This window comes from Etheostoma spectabile, chromosome 22 (assembly GCF_008692095.1).
Source record: "Etheostoma spectabile isolate EspeVRDwgs_2016 chromosome 22, UIUC_Espe_1.0, whole genome shotgun sequence".
NCBI lineage: Eukaryota > Metazoa > Chordata > Actinopteri > Perciformes > Percidae > Etheostoma > Etheostoma spectabile.
In genome coordinates this window covers 6228870-6246643 of record NC_045754.1, presented here as the reverse complement: position 1 = coordinate 6246643, position 17774 = coordinate 6228870, and the positions used below count along the sequence as shown (strand labels likewise).

The 17774-nt window shown below is 41.8% G+C and overlaps 1 protein-coding gene across 2 annotated transcripts in view; it reads right to left on the bottom strand.

Annotated features, from left to right (window-relative positions):
* Window positions 1–902: 902 nt before the first annotated feature.
* epc1a (enhancer of polycomb homolog 1 (Drosophila) a) overlaps window positions 903–17774 on the bottom strand; it is a 41690-nt gene continuing 24818 nt past the window's right edge. For both annotated transcript variants that reach the window (XM_032503434.1, XM_032503433.1), the window contains 6 exons: window positions 17442–17590; window positions 15616–16037; window positions 4863–4981; window positions 4402–4543; window positions 3406–3817; window positions 903–2551 (listed from right to left, as the gene is read on the bottom strand). In XM_032503434.1, the coding sequence (XP_032359325.1) occupies window positions 2479–2551; window positions 3406–3817; window positions 4402–4543; window positions 4863–4981; window positions 15616–16037; window positions 17442–17590 (1317 nt within the window). In that variant the 3' untranslated portion in view covers window positions 903–2478. The remainder of the gene's footprint in view (window positions 2552–3405; window positions 3818–4401; window positions 4544–4862; window positions 4982–15615; window positions 16038–17441; window positions 17591–17774) is intronic.

Here is a 17774-nt window from a genome sequence, read left to right as displayed (position 1 = left end):
GTTTCCATTACAGAAGGAATTCCAGCTGAGAGCGAGAGAAAGAAGCTGCAGACTCTCATGCACATAAGTCATTTCAGGGGGAAAATAAATGTGTAGTGAATGTAATGGAAAAATACCAAGATATGTGCTACAGTTGCAGCTATCTTCCCCAGAGGACATCAGTGATTTATTTCCGTTACAAACCTACCATTAACACCCAGAAAAGTTGATGGGAAAAACAACTTTATTTCAGGTCTGCACCAAAATCGCTCTGAAATGAGAAAGCAAGTGGCAGGTGTTACCGCCCACCCTGCAGATCGGGAGCTGGGCCAGTTGTCTTAGCGCTGACTGATTTCTCTGGTTACGTGGCTAAAATATGGTGGCAGGGCTAAATTGGAAAACTTGGGGAGGTATTTTGGCCTCTGATGGGGAAGTGCAGCTGAGTTGCAAAAAGGGAATTAGTGGGGGTTTTGTTCTTCCTGAGTCACAAGACACTGCCGCAGAACCAACTATAAAATGAGGGAGATGTACCGCTCCACCTTGCAGGACCCCTGGTGTCCCCCCAATCATCACCAATAAAACAGCATTTTAACACATACAAAAAAAAAAATTCTACAAGTTGAGCGAGCGAGCTAGCGGTTTACCCCCCACTTCCACTGTTTATGCTAAGCTAAACTAAGTGACTGCTAGCTCCGGCGTCATATTTAAAGACGCCGATGTGTGAGTGATATCTTCTCATCCAACTCAGCGAGAAGGTGAATAATCAGATGTCATATACGTCATTTTTTTAGTGCTGTGAGCCACAAAACAAATTGCATAGGGGTGAAGAGACAAATCTCAGATGGGTACAGTAGGGCATCTATATTTTCAGATCCTCGTGGACACACACAGACATGCATAAAAAGGACTCAGAGCCCCAACGATTCACATTTAATGCCCTGGGCTTTATTGTCTTATTTTAGTGAGAGTTCTGTCACATATTTTTTTTTTTAAAGTCTTTTCAGCCTCCAGGTGGGACAAGTAAACCTCAAGGATATATCCTGCCATTGGACTGGGCATTCAGATTCTGACAAAGACGAGAAGCACTACTAAGTAATGCTGCCTTTGTGCCTATCTCTTCACAGAAGAGAGTACATAAAATTCCCCAAAGGAAGGCACCCAATACTCGTGGTTTTTGGCCTTGCAGCCGTCTGGAGATTATTTTTTCAACGAAAAAAGAAAATAAAGAAAAGGGGGAAAAGAGATGAGAAAACTGCCGTTTTCCCACTACTCCTCCTCTGTCCCCTCATTAGCATTTTTTTTGTTATTAAAAACTGGAATGATGACATGTACAGCGATTACTGCCCATTCACCTCCCTTATCACCTATGCATGAACAAGTAACGAACAAAAGAATGAAGTCTTTCAATTAACGAAAAGCTTACAATCAAGTTTACCACAAGAAAACGAAAAAAACATACAAAAATAACTGAATTTCTGTTTACAAAAATGTTTGTGGGATAAAACAAATACAAAGGGGACTCCGCTTGCATGAAAATGAAGAACAACCCCTTTAAAAAACAAAAACAAAATACAAAAGCAGCATTAATATTTATCAAAACCATGAACAAAAACATCACAAAAAATAGTGCTTTAAATTGGAAGCAGCAGAGGCTTCTGGGAAGAGACTTCATCCCTGTTTTGTTACTTGTGTTTGGGACAACGTTAATGGAAGCTCCCAGGAAGAGAGGAGCACCTCTCTTCAAGTGAACCACAGTCAGCCGCCAACACACCACCTCATCTTCATCCTCCTCCTCCTCCTGGCCTGTATGTATGTCACCATTGATTTTCACATGATCCACAGAGAGAAGCACAGGGACCCAAAATAAACGTGGGGGGGGGGGGGGGGGGGACCTGCTTTGTGTTCACAATATACAAAAATACCCAGGAGTCCGTAGCTACCTAACATTTACAACAGCACAGGAACCAACAAAGGTACAGTGTACAAATAAAAAAACAAAACAAAAAACAAAATATATTCCAAAAGCTAAACAAAAAATATCCTGTAAACACAGCACAATAAATAGATAAAAACAGCAGGCTCCGCACCATGCACATGATGTGATAAAACTCTTCTCTATACAGCTCCCACATCTCTCACACTCAAGTTACTTGGTTTACTTTTTTTTCCTTTTAAGTTTGACTCCAAGTGCAAAACATCACAAATGGACAATTCTGTATTCAAGTAATATATACAAGGGGATATTACAAATATGTTGTTACTGTACAGATACTAATTTTTGCCATATTCATAATTTACAGATCTTTTACTTTTGACAGTAACAAAAAGATAACAAAGACAAAAAAAAGGTTTAAAAAGTATGAGAGATGAGAATTGCAAGCGGGCGGCCGCGGCCACCCGTCATTCTGTCAGTCTGCATCAGAGTCCTGCTGTCCCTTTTTGCATTCCCGATGCTACGATGCACAGCACCTAAAGAGTGGACTCTTCACTGCACCGCTACTACGTCACCTCCATGGCCACTGTGTTGTCTGCTATACTGTTCAGTGCTGGCTTGTCTTCGTCGTGATTATCCCTGTGGAGGAGAGGGAGGCGGAGATTAACGCATTTCATCTCGTGTGTGCTGTTGTGACTTTGTCAAAACAGCATCTTTAACTGCCCTAGATTTCATTCAACATATCTTGTGTGTGTGTGTGTGTGTGTGTGTGTGTGTGTGAGAATACTGAAGAGCTCTGACATAACAGCTCAGCTCTTCTTTCAGGCAGATTTATGATTTATGTCTCTCAGTGGCTGGCAGATGCTGCAATGGCAATACTTAGATGCCAGGTCCAACTGAACTGGATGTCGCTGCGAGGGCGTTACTCTTGCTTATCCACAAACAAATATTATAATATGTAAGATACTTCCACTGATACAACAAGAGCGAGAAGTTCTCTTCTTCTGCATATTCAAATAAATACATATCCTGTTTTTTTCTGTATTAAATGTGCATTATTTGTTGTGTCTGGAACACGGAGGCATTGTTTGAGACAATGCCGTGGGGAACTGCCGTCTATTCGCCCTCTTTGGTGTGCAAGCTTTATGTATGTGCCGCTCCGGTTGTAGTTTGAACTAATTACAGCCTGTGGCTGTTGATTCTAGTAAGTGAGTAACGTTTACTTGTATAGCACTTATCACAGACTGAGTCAGAAAGTGCTTCACAGGCCATATAAATACATACATTACAACAAATTGATAATCTTAAAAAGCACAATAAATCACAGTAAGTCATTGAAAAGCACAAAAGCATAAAATATAGTACATAGGAATACAGTCAACATGTGGTAAAACGAACGCCTGACTAAAAAGATGAGTCTCTAGCTGCTTTTTTTTTTTTTTTTTTCAAAACAAATTTTTCTTGTTCTGACAAACTGGTGAACAAAGCCCCACCTTGAGCCCATGTCCATGGGCGATGCTCCAGAGACTTTGGGCATCTGCAGGTTTGTGGTGGCGGACAGCTTTAAGGCAGAGGGTGGCACGTTGCCGAGGGTCCGGGGAATGTGGCGCCCGGCCAGGCTGCCGGCCGACGGCACGCTCAGACAGATGTTGTTCCCGATGAGGACCTGAGTGGTGGCAGGGGTGGCGTTGGCGGCGTTGCATCCCAGGATCCCCAGCGCTGCTACTGCGTGGGCGCTGGGGGTGGAGGCGAGGGAGGTGGGGACGGCGTTGGCGGGTGAATGGGTAGCCGAGTTGGAAGAGGGCTGGAGGAAAGTTGGGGCCATGGAGGTGGTAGTGTGCGTCGACTGGTTGGACTGGTGGAGGGCTGCGGTGGTGCTGGAGAGGTGCAAGCCTTTCAAAACACCTGAAGAACAAGAGAAGAGAGAGATGATAGAGAGAGAGAGAGAGAGAGAGAGAGAGAGAGAGAGAGAGAGAGAGAGAGAGAGAGAGAGAGAGAGAGTGATTACCTTAGGAATCTGAATGTTCCTATAAACATTTTCTTTGGCTAGACTTCAAGATTTTGGCATATTCAATATCAACATACCATTTAATGAGGCGCCCTTGCACAATCTAAAACAGCCATGCAATAAATCATATTGTGTATGATAAGTAAGTATAAAACATTCCATTTTTGTTGACGCTGTCAGTCTAAGGGCATTTTTACAACACTTAATGGTGATAACGGTGATGTATTGACTGCATTGGATTGAAACCTGTTGATTTCACACTTGGACTGTTTGATTTAAAGGATTTTTAGAAACCTCAAGAGGTAAAAGAATCCAGTATTTTACAATAACTAAAAGTAAGAATAAAGGTTAGTACGAAATTATAATCAGCTGGTGACCCCCTAGGGAGTGGGGCCCCATGGTACAAAACTAGACAGACCAAGATCTTCCCGTCATCCGTTAAAGCTTTTTGGTTTAAATTAGTAAAATAAGAGACACTCACCTGCACCTGTCAGGACCCCGTTGACGCCACCTGCCAGCACCAGCTCCTCTTTGGACTTGAAGGCCAGCAGCTGGTCCGTGGTGACGAGGGCCGAAGCAGCAAACTGGGCGCTGGCCTGGTCCAACGTCTTGGACACGAGAGCCTAGATGGAAACCAGATTGAGAACATGTGGGCCTGTGCCTAAGACTTAAAGAGCTCTGCTAAAATGCATCTGTAACTGCTGAAACCAGCGAGTCTGCACTTCTGCTGCCAGACAGGAACCGAGCCAGTGGCATTAATTCTGCTCTTGGGAATGAGGATGTGTCCCATTTCCCAAGGATGGGGGAACTGACCTTCAGCGGCTGATTCAGTTTAACCGAGCTCCCGTTCACCTCCATTTCGTCATTAACGCATATCAATATGCTTTTTTGGCATTCAAGAAGTTTGACTACAGGCCCAGGTGTGGGTCCATCCCTACTGACCTGTGGGTTGCTAGTTGCTGCAGAGTTGTTGGCCTGTTGCTGTTTGCTCTGCTCCAGCTGCTGTTTCTGCATGTGGGCCAGCTGCTCCTGGTGCTGCTGGTACTGCTCTGCCGTGAACACTGGACAGGAAGGACGAGATGCACCAGTCAAAACCAGAATGTGGACATTGTTTACTGTGTGGTTCAGTTGGTTCACTTGGCATTTAACTGAGACTCGAGACCAGAGCTAGACGCACACTGACAGACATTTTTGATCTTATACAGACAATAAGTATGTGTATTATAAGCAACCCAAAGCTATTTGTTTGTGCAGATATGCAACACTAACTGTAAAGCTGGCTTAAAGGTGATGAAAATGTCACTTTGAGGGTTTTTTTAACATTAATATGCATTCCCCCAGCCTGCCTATGGTCCCCCAGTGGCTAGAAATGGTGGTAGGTGTAAACCGAGCCCTGGGTATCCTAATCTGCTTTTGAGAAAATGAAAGCTCAGATGGGCCGATCTGGAATCGTGCTCCTTATGAGGTCATAAGGGGCAAGGTTACCTCCCCTTTCTCCGCCCAGAGCATTTTGCCCACCCGTGAGAGAGAGACATCATGGCTTTCAAACGAGCAAAGTGACAGTTGGTCAAGGCCACCCCCCTTCCTCCTCAAAAGCTACAGACTCAGAAATGGCAAAGCTCGTTCTGAGACTGGCTCTTTTGGCTGTAATTCTGCATCAAGGCTGAATTTTGGGAAAGAGACTTCAGATACAGTATGAGGGGACCACTAAGGTCTATATAAAAGATCTTCAGATACAGTATTAGTGGTACTAAGGTCTATAAAAGAGACTTCAGATACGTATTAGGGACCACTAAGGTCTATATAAAAGAGACTTCATACAGTATTAGGGGACCACAAGGTCTATATAAAGAACTTCAGATACATTATTAGGGACCACTAAGGTCTATATAAAGAGACTCAGATACAGTATTAGGGGACCACAAGGTCTATATAAAAGAGACTTCAGATACAGTATTAGTGGACTACTAAGGTCTATATAAAAGAGACTTCAGATACAGTATTAGGGGACCACTAAGGTCATATAAAAGAACTTCAGATACAGTATTAGGGGACCACTAAGGTCTATATAAAGACTTCAGATACAGTATTAGGGACCACTAAGGTCTATATAAAGAGACTTCAGATCCATTATTGGACCACTAAGGTCTATATAAAGAGACTTCAGATACAGTATTAGGGACCACTAGGTCTATATAAAAGAGACTTCAGATACAGTATTAGGGGACCATAAGGTCTATATAGACTTCAGCATGTATTAGTGGACTACTAAGGTCTATAAAGGACTTCAGATACAGTATTAGTGGACTACTAAGGTCTATAATAAAGAGACTTCAGATACAGTATTAGGGGACCACTAAGGTCTATATAAAAGAGACTTCAGATCCATTATAGGGACCACTAGGTCTATATAAAAGAGACTTCAGATCAGTATTAGGGGACCATAAGGTCTATATAAAAGCATCCAAAGAGCACCATGTCATGGGACCTTTAAGACAGGACAACACTCCATTGGAATTGGGATTTGTACATCATTGAATGAAGTTGGGACGTTGTGTAAAACACAAATAACAAAATACAATGATTTGAAAATTCATTTCAATCTATATTCAATACACTACAAAGACAAGATATTTATTGTTCAGACTGATAAACTTGAAACTGATAAATTGTTTTTTGTGTGCAAATATTCCCTCCTTCTGAATGTGATGCCTGCAACACTTTCCAAAAAAGCTATGACAGGGTAACAAAAGACTGAGAAAGTTGAGGAATTCTAAAAAAAAAAAAAAAACATAGGAACACAGGTGATAAAAGAAGCATCCCCAAAAGGCTCAGTTGTTCCCAAGCAAGGACGGGGCGAGGCTCACGACTTTGTCAACAACTGCGTGCAAATAGTCCAACAGTTTAAGAACAAAGTTTCTCAAGGTACAGCTGCAAAGAATTTAGGGATTTCATCATCTACAGTCCATAATAGACCTGCACGATTCGGAAAAAAATATATTAATCCATTTTTCAGCTTAGAATTGATAACACGATTCTCTGCTACAATTTTTTTCTCACAACGTGTAATGTTTATTGCACATATGAACATATATAACATATGAAGGCATGCAAGATATCGTAAAAAAACTGACATTGCAATGTATTTTTTTCCCTGCGATATATAGCACGATATGAAAAAAGAAAAAGTAATTTTTAAAAGATGACATAAATGGCTCTATTTGGAAATAATAAATCATTCTCGACTACTGCGGTGATTTTGTAGGGGAGTGCAACTATGAAGAAGATAAAAATGTAAAAGGATCTTTTCTAATGTGAACCATTCTTAGTTAAACGTTAATGCTTTACAAACACCAAAGCAAGTAAGCACTGTGACTAACATTACTCTTGAAGTGATTTTGGAGAGGGAATTAGGAAAAGATCGCTGGTTGACTAGCATGACACCATTGTATTTCTAATAATCAATCCAGGCTAAAGTGTATGACAATGACTGCATGTTGCTTCCTTTTAATTCAGGTTGGTGGTCGACTAGCGGGGCCAGTTTGTTAGTTGATGAGTTGATCAGAGCTGCACGTCACGCGCACTAGAAAACAAACTTGTATCAAGAACTATAATCAGTGGAAATGACAATAGATCAGAAAGCAGACTTCTGTAGTAGATTAGTGTTATGTTTCCAGCGCCGCGGCTGCGAACCGTAACGTTATGTACCTTTAGGATATCTATATTAGCTTTAGCCTGGCTGGTAGTAGCTTTCTGTGGGGGGAAATGGCCGGGAGTTGTTGTGATTATGTTGAATTAATCAGGTGATTTAGTTTGTATTTGCATTTGCAGTGAACATAAAACACTGACTACTGTAGCTTCCCAAACTACCCAGCAAAAACTATGCCAACACTGTCAGCAACAGCTGCTGTCTACGGTACTTTTCTCCACACGGAGAGCCTCACTTCCCATAACAATAACACCCGTCGGACTAACGTCACATACACACGTTGCCCACATGGCTACCGGTCTTAAAGGGGAGGGGTCGGAGGGTAATAATCATGTAAAAGAAGAACGGTGAAAGTTTACCTTTCTATCAAGCAGCAAAAAAAGGATTAGCGTCAACATCGCAACGTCCTGCAATGTTACTGTCGCGCATGTGCAAATAGCGATGTCGATGCTAAAACACAATATCGTTCAGCCCTAGCACCTATAGCATATTGCGCATCACCACAAGCCTGTAAACAGAGGCTTTAATGCAGAGAGGGGAGCCCTTTAAAACCTATATATTATATATTTAAAACCTTTATACAGTCTGTTTAAAACTCACAGAAGAAAGTAGTAGAGTTGGTGTCACAGCCAGCTTGTAAAATTAAGAGAATCTAAGTAATTATAAAAAAATAAGTTATTTAAAAATTAAATCGTCAACAGGGTGAATCGAGATTGTGATTTTATAACAATTAATCGTGCAGGTCTAGTCCATAATGTTACCAAAAGATTCAGAGAATCTGGAGAAATCTCTGCACGTAAGCGGTAAGGCCAAAAACCAACATTAAATGCCTATGACCTTCAATCCCTCAGACAGCACTGCATTAAAAACAGACATGATGTACATGATATTAACACCAATGTCAGTCAACACAGTTCGTCGCTACACATACAAGTGCAAGTTAAAACTCGACCATGCAAACGTTGCTGGATTCTCTGGGCCCGGGCCCATCTGAGATGGACTGACACAAAGTGGAAGAGTGTGCAGTGGTCTGACAAGTCCACATTTCAAATTGTTTTTGGAAATCAAGGACGTAATTAGCCTGGGAAAACCCTGACAAACTTCTGGCAAATTTGAGATTGGCTCTGCAAGTCCGTCTGGCCAATAACCCATTTCCAATTTTTCCAAATGAAGACACCAATCACAACCGTTGAAACGGGCTTTACACAATGACGATAGCACAGCGACAGCAAAGCAGATTTTTGTTTACATTCAATGCCGCAGGCCTTTGAGCAACGTCCATTGGTGACAGCCCTTTGTAAATGAGCTGTGACTGAACCTTCCCCAGACCCACTCTGAGGGTTAGGTGTCAACCAGGTTAGGACACCATATCCTCCGTGCCAAAGAGGAAAGAACCATCCAGATTTGTATCAGCAAAGTTCAAAAGCCAGCATCTGTGATGTATGTAGGTTGGGTATTGTTTGTTTTTTCCCGATTCCAGTGCTAAAGCAATACTCTTAAAAATATGCCTAAACTCTGCCTGAACCAATACTTTTCAAAAAAGTGGGAACAAAACGACAATTGGCGACATTAAAGAACAACTTGTTTATTGCTTAGTCCACATGGTCGAAATTAAATGATTTATTAATAATGTAATAACTTAAGAATAGGCTAGCTTTACCTGGTGTCAAGTGTAGTCTTAACTAGCGTCAGGTGCAGCGATGCTTCGGTTGCCTGTAACATCTGTTTCGGAGCACCACAGAGAAGCGCAGGCATTTCAATGCCAACGAAATGAGGCACCGAAATCCGTGTTGCCATATTAGCGCTGGGTTTAAGTACCCAACCCTAATGGTATGGGGGTGTGTTGGTGCCCGTGGCATTGGTACCTTGCACATCTGTAAAGGCACCATTAATGCTGAAAGGTACATGCCGGTTTTGGAGCAACATATGCTGCCATCCTAGCAAAGTATTTTTCAGGGAGGTCCCTGCTTATTTCAGCAATACAATGCCAAGCCACATTCTGCACGTGTTACAACAGCGTGGCTTTGTAGTAAAAGAGCGCAGGTACTAGACTGGCCTGCCTGCAGACCAGACCTGTCACCCATTGAAAATGTGCGGCGCCTTAGGAAGCGCAAAATACGACAACGCAGCCCCCTTACTGATGCGCAACTGAAGTCTTACATCAAGCAAGAATGGTAAAGAATTCCATCTACAACGCTTCAACAATCAGTGTCCCCAGTTCCCCAACACTTATTGGGTGTTGTTAAAAGGAAAGGTGATGTAACAGTGGTAAACATGCACCTGTCCCAGCTTTTTTGAAATGTGTTACGGGCATCAAACTCAAAATTAGATAAAAAATAAATAACATTTATCAGTTTGAACATTAAGAGCTTGTATTTGTAGTGTATTCATTTGAATATAGGTTGAAACAGATATGCAAATGATTGCATTCTATATTTACGTTTTACACAACATCCCAACTTCCTTGGAACTGGGGTTTTTAAAGACACTTTTTCGGTTCATATATAAAAGCAATGCCTCAGTGGGCTTATAGACAGAAAGAGAATTATGGTACAACGCACAACACCACAAGGGTCTTGTTGATTTTGGCGTGTTGCTTCAGGATTCAAGGAAAAGAAAATGAAACCAGCTAGAAAGTCCAGTTTGTAGGCTTATCAAACAAAGTCACAAACACACAGCAGTTTACTCCTGAGGCTTGATTGTACAGCTCTAGCACAAATGTACACAATGGTACAAAGAACAAACTTCAAGGTATTCCACCTGTGGTGTGATCAGAGTGTGTCATAAAAGTGTGTTGCCAGGAAACGCATTGTGTCACAGAAAGAGTCTCATTCAATATAAAGACCGTATTTCACCGTATCAGAAATGCTCAGGCGTTTAGGTAAAAAAAAAGAACATTTTTCAGTCGTTCTTAAATAAAATCCTGTCCTCACAAGCAGTGGGAAAGAATCTCTGTCCAAATGAAAACACAAAAACAATTGAAGCGCTGTCAAGAGAAAGCCAAAGCAATGATTGGCCAATCACAAGTCTGAGAAACAGCCATTCCCCAGAGGCTACCTGACTACTTCTGCACATTGATCACTCCGTAGTGCATTTGGGTGCCTATGTTCCTCAATATAGTAGAAGAGTAACTGTACATCCATGTGTAAAGATGAAGCAGGCAAGGGTTAGGTCCAGCACTAGTGTGGCCACGCTCACCATTGCGCGAAATGTCGCCTCACTTGTGACAAAGAAGATAATGGCTCCGGCAACTTGAGGTAACAAGCCAAAACCTATTTTCCCCATCTACACCACTTTACCCTGGCAGGAGGTTTTCATAAGATCCGTTTTCAGTGACCTAATAGGCAATTTTTGTGCGGACAAAAGGCATATAGTAATATAAACTAATAATTGTACTAGCAGTAAAGTAATGAGGTATTTCAAAATGATATCAGAACCAGGGCTGGGTATTAAAACCTCAAACAAAACATGTTTAAAACACTCAAAATAAAGCATTGAAAAAATTCTGTTTTGCTATTGGAGCACACACTCAGGTATCTTGTAGGCTGTTTTCACAGCAGACATTTTGACTTGTCATAACAGGAAAAGCACATCTGTTACTTAAAACATTATGGATAGCTTGGTTCCATCCAAGAGTCCCAGCTAGCCAGGACTGTAAGCCAGCATGCATAATATCAGAACCCTGAAACTGAAGCAGCTTAATGAAAACCAGCTCTGAAAAATGTTACCATATACACCTGTTTTTACTACAATGGCATGTCAACATGTCTTTAACAAAAAAAGAGATATATCAAGGGTGGGGGGGAATAACCCGATACAGTATCGTATTGCGATATTTTCTGAGACAATACTGTTTCATCACACCAAAGCCAAGTATTGATCTGTTATTATATATGTGTTGGCCATTTTGCCTGATTGACAATCCCATTTTTAAAATTAAAGTGAGATGAACAGAGAAATGTTGAATATTGAAGAGAATAGAATAGAGAATATTGAAACATTTTAAAAATCACAATTCTATCGTATTGTGAAGCCTCTGGTGATTCCCACCCATATACAGGTAAAAGCCAGTAAATTAGAATATTTTGAAAAACTTGATTTATATTTCAGTAATTGCATTCAAAAGGTGTAACTTGTACATTTATTTATTCATTGCACACGACTGATGCATTCAAATGTTTATTTCATTTAATTTTGATGATTTGAGTGGCAACAAATGAAAATCCAAAATTCCGTGTGTCACAAAATTAGAAATTACTTAGGCTAATACAAAAAAGGGAGTTTTTAGAAATGTTGGCCAACTGAAAAGTATGAAAATGAAAAATATGAGCATGTACATACCAATACTGTGTTGGAGCTCCTTTTGCCTCAATTACTGCATTAATGCGGCGTGGCATGGAGTCGATGAGTTTCTGGCACTGCTCAGGTGTTATGAGAGCCCAGGTTGCTCTGATAGTGGCCTTCAACTCTTCTGCGTTTTTGGGTCTGGCATTCTGCATCTTCCTTTTCACAATACCCCACAGATTTTCTATGGGGCTAAGGTCAGGGGAGTTGGCTGGCCAATTTAGAACAGAAATACCATGGTCCGTAAACCAGGCACGGGTAGATTTTGCGCTGTGTGCAGGCGCCAAGTCCTGTTGGAACCTGAAATCTCCATCTCCATAGAGCAGGTCAGCAGCAGGAAGCATGAAGTGCTCTAAAACTTGCTGGTAGACGGCTGCGTTGACCCTGGATCTCAGGAAACAGAGTGGACCGACACCAGCAGATGACATGGCACCCCAAACCATCACTGATGGTGGAAACTTTACACTAGACTTCAGGCAACGTGGATCCTGTGCCTCTCCTGTCTCCTCCAGACTCTGGACCTCGATTTCCAAAGGAATGCAAAATTTGCTTCGTCAGAAAACATGACTTTGGACCACTCAGCAGCAGTCCAGCTCTTTTTTTCCTTAGCCCAGGTGAGACGCTTTTCGCGCTGTTTCTTGGTCAACATGGCTTGACACGAGGTATGCGGCAGTTGAAACCATGTCTTTCAAGCGTCTCTTGGTTGGTGATCTTGAAGCACTGACTCCAGCAGCTGTCCACTCCTTGTGAATCTCCCCCACATTTTGAATGGGTTTTTTTTTCACAATCTTGACTGGGCGCGGTGATCCCTACGCTTGTACACTTTTTCGGACCACAGTTTTTCCTTCCCTTTGCCTCTCTTTAATGTGTTTGGACACAGAGCTCTGAGAACAGCCAGCCTCTTCACAATAACCTTTTGTGCTTTCCCTCCTTGTGCAATGTGTCGATGGTCGCCTTTTGGACAGCTGTCAAATCTGAAGTCTTCCCCATGTTTGTGTAGGCTTCAGAACTGGACGGAGAGACCATTTAAAGCCTTTTGCAGGTGTTTGAGTTAATCGACTGATTAGTTTGTGGCACCAGGTGTCTTCAAAATGTAACCCTTACACAATATTCTAATTTTGTGACACACGGAATTTTGGATTTTCATTTGTTGCCACTTCAAATCATCAAAATTAAATGAAATAAACATTTGAATGCATCAGTCTGTGTGCAATGAATAAATATAATGTAGAAGTTACACCTTTTGAATGCAATTACTGAAATAAATCAAGTTTTTCAAAATATTCTAATTTACTGGCTTTTACCTGTATAATACCCAGCCCTAATCAGAACCTTCTGTCCAGTAGTAATCTATAAAGTGCAGGCTGAGGAGAGTACTAGCCTTCCCTGGCGGCTGGTCTACACCTGCTCCAACTAAGGGAGGAATGGGCAAAAAATACTGAATTCCTACATAAGAATGTGCTGAGATTAGGCCTGAGAGAAGTTCTCTTCTACACATTCATTTCAAAACTGGATGCCTTCAGCAGGCCACTAGTGGTATACAATCACATTACTAAGGCCTTCTTTGCACAGCAGCTCCTGCAAGGTAAAATAGGTTTACAGCAAAGGAAATATACCTGAGAAGTTCGTAACATATCCTGGACATATTAAGACTCCCAAACACACTATGCTCTTTACTTAGTCCTTAGAGGACAGTGTGTGGGAGTCTTTTGTTCCGCATTGGTCTAATTTGTGGGGGTTCACCACACAATCAACACCGGGCGCCACCCATTGCGTTTTGTTATTATTTATTTATTTTAACGCTAAGAGGTTTCTTTTTTTTATTTACCTTGCGGACAACCACTAAGCTTTATGCAAATGATTGCGTAATGATGCCACAAATATGCAAATGAGCGTATGACATCGTTGTCAAGGGATGGCAAGCTACGACACCCTCCCAGGATGGACACTGGTGAGTGGCCGAGCGCCATCTTGGTTTGTAAGAGAAGAAATTAGTCTATATCTACGACGTTCCACTTCTGGAATAGTTCTGGTGCCGCTGGAGATTCCACCGGATGCATTACTTTTCGCTGATGAGGACTGTGGTTAACATCTCCTCAGAACTCTGCAGGGTAATCCAGACAGCTAGCACTGTACAATCTGATTTTCTCCCATTCTGGAAGGCTGTGTGGAAAGCAAGACTACTAAAAAATAATAATAAATACAGAAAATTACAATTTGCTGTCTCATTTTAGTTCCCAGTCACATTTCAATTGAATGGTGCTTAAGAAATGCTAAATCACAAATGTAAACAGTATCATTATGGTCAATGTATTGTGCCTCTGCCTCACACAGGTTTTCCCTCCCTCCTCATTTAATACTATTATTATTTGTAGACACTGTAATAGCAACCGTATCTACGGTGATTGTACTTCCATGGAAAGGGTAGTATCTACTATCTAACACCCAGTGTGGGAAATATTGAGTGATAAGGGAGCCATACACAGATGAATGTAATGACACTCACACAAACACTTGTTTTAACTAGATAACTAGTCATATATTTAGCAGCCTATATATAGCAGGTCTCTGCTCTCACTGTCACATTTCAACCTCTCTCGCCCAAATGAGGGAGCGGTACCGCAGCGTGTGGCAAATGTCAGAGCTACATTAGCGTTGATGTAAAAACAAGAATAAATCAGTTAATGCAGTCTGGAGTCCTGATGTCCCATGAGATGATAGAGATTTTGCCATATCCTTTATAACAACTTAGCTATACCTTTTAAAAAGGGTACATTTGTGAAGCATTGTTTTTACAAATGGATTGCACAAAACAACGAAGCACATGCAGAAGGGCGGCCACACTATTCTGCATGACACTTGTTTTTTATAACTTAGCATAGCAGTGTGTCAAAGGCAAGGAAGAAGAAGGCTGCAAGCTAGCAAACACGGATGTTATCAATGCAGGATTTAAAATATGTATACATTAAAAGAAATTAAATTTGCAAGTGTTTTCATGGAAAAGAAATCCATTCATCACACGTGTTAGATGTTAAGGATAAATACAGTGCGCCTTGGTAATAAAGACGGAACGCAAATTTTTGTTGGTTTGCAAGAAAACTCAAATGGGCATATTAAATTTCTACACTTTTACTAGGCTTTTGTAGACATTGTTGCTAATCAGGAACAAACTAATCCCTAAAATAGCCTAAAAGCAGTCTAAACAATCAACAAATATTAAATAAGACCAATCTAAAAAGTACATACAATAAATAAAAGGACACAATACAGTCACACAAAGTGGCCTAAAGTGTGTTGGACCGCACACATGCATCCCTTGGATCAAAGAGACTGATGTTGAACATCTGTTAAAAAACAAACTGTAGTTCTGGCTGTGACATAATTCACCTACTTTAATTACAGCACCGAGTGCACAAAGGGCGATCAGGCTTCGCTAAATTCACTCCCAAAAATCAGACTAGCTCATCGGACTAGTGTGACGTTAAGCAAACTTTGCTTACAACGCAATAAAGCAATTAAATCAACTGCTCCACTCAGTGTTTGGACCAATGAAAATATTTAGCTGTACAATTTTAAGACATACAACTCCAAAGATGCACAAGAAAATTGTAAGCAGCATGGCAGAGGAAACAACTGACTCACCATTGACAGGGGCGGGGGCCGGGCCAGTGCGGTTTTTGGAGCTGGCCCCTCCAGACAGGGTCCGGTTTAGTCCCGACACTGTACGGCTATAATCCCTAAATCCTCTGCGAGACAAGTCTCCTCCACCCAAGGGGTGATGGGATAGCGTCCGTGGTCTGAAGTGCCTCCAGCGGCAAGACTTAATGTTCAAAAGAATCTGGCTGAGGTCCATAGGTGTTGGCGATGACGACGACAGGGGTGATGAAGAGGAGGGAAGGTGGGAGGAGCTGGTTGGGTCCGAGGTATTGGTTTCTGAGGTACTGGCGTTGGAGTTGCGGAGCGGAGTACTTGGAAGTGGTGATGTGAGCGGTTTGGGCTCCGGGTCAGAGTCCAGACTCTGACAGATGCTGTCTAGATCTGTATGCGCTCTGTCCAACAAGATTCTGAAACAAAACCAAAACTCATTAGAATTAAATCCCCATCAGTGAACCCAAAAAAAACCCAATTGAGTCATTTCAGGTCAGATGACACCAAAAACACACTGAAGTCATTAGCAATACATTACAACATCAACATCCTGTGGTTATGACTGGTGTATTTCACAAGAATGGCTATTCCTTGCATACCATTCATTATTTACAATGCCCAGTTGGCTGGTGAAAAAATCTAGCTCCGTTTTGCAAAAATAAAATAAATAAAAACAACTTTTGAGCAAAACACGCTGTTCTGCCATGTAACTGTAATGCTTAAAATCCTGATAAAAAGAGACAATGTTGCTATTCTACAGCCTTAACACTCGTGGGGTACAAATCGTTTTTCGTTTGGTCTGAGGCTGGTACCAGAGCAAAGGCCATGTTGCTTAATCACAACTATACAGTGACATTGTCGTAGGGATACACTAACATGCACAAAATTTGGTGGAAATCCACGTTGAGATATTTTTTTTTAAGATTATTTTTTGGGCATTTTAGGCCTTTAATAACAGGACAGTTGAGGATATGAAAGGGGAGAGAGAGGGGGAGTGACATGCAGCAAAGGGCCGGATTCGAACCCGGGCCGGCTGCGTAGAGGAGTAAACCTCTATACATGGGCACCCGCTCTAACCACTGAGCTATCTGGGTGCCCCACGTTGAGATATTTAACTTGAGAGCGTTTTGAAAAGAAAAACAAACACAATGTTACTCATGTTAGCAATCCTTAGTAATGTTAGAAAACATTGAGCTAATCGGGTTTGTTTAGCAAGACTAGCAAAGTGCCTATAAAGACTGCAATGTTGGACAGCCTATTAAAGACGACATAACTCAAGACACGGACCGGTCCTTCGGTCTCCCTTAAGCAGGGATAAGGTCTATAGTAGACAGAAACTCACTGGAAGCTCAGTTTCCCCGAGTTGTCTGCAGGCCACAGTGGCAGGTGAATCCCAAAATTGGAATGTCAGGTTCATCGTTTTAATATTTACAATAGAATGTGCCCGCCAAATGATTGCTGGTATCCTGCCAAAGAGCTGGTATGGTAAACAACCTCAGCAACCACAGCCAACACTTGGCTGAATTTCCTCTGGCAGCATTCCCACGCACATTTCATTTTAAGTTTTGACATGTTCTCAGAATTAATTTTCCTAACTGAATTTGTAGATTTTAATGAATATGATGAATGCATAAAGTACCCAGGCAACATGCTGATCACATCACACTTCTTTACACCTCTTTAATTCTTTCCATTACAAATGTCATAAAATGAAATTGTGGATTAAAAGCTTTACAAAATATGAAGTCATGCATACATCAAAATGTTTGATTTAGCCAAATTTCCCAGACTTGGAAACCAAACAGTCAGACTGAACTCACCTGCCTCCTCTGCCCGAACGGCGCCGTGCCAAACCTATGCAGCGTGGCGGCATGTTTAGCGAGGTCAGACAGAAGCGGAAGCGTGGGTTGCCAAGCCCACCCTCTGACGGGCTTACCCAGGGCCAGTTGCAATTCTGGTCTGGATGGGACTGAAGGAAGATACAGAAGACGTTGCATATTAAAATTGAGAGCAAAGAAAGATATTGAAGGAAAAAAGGCAAGTCTTTGTTATTGCATTGTTGTGTCCAGCAGAGTGCGGAAGCCTAACAGCCAGGGCAGCCAGACTGGCCAGCCGGCTGTTGGCACTATAAATAGAAGCACGGGAGTCACGGG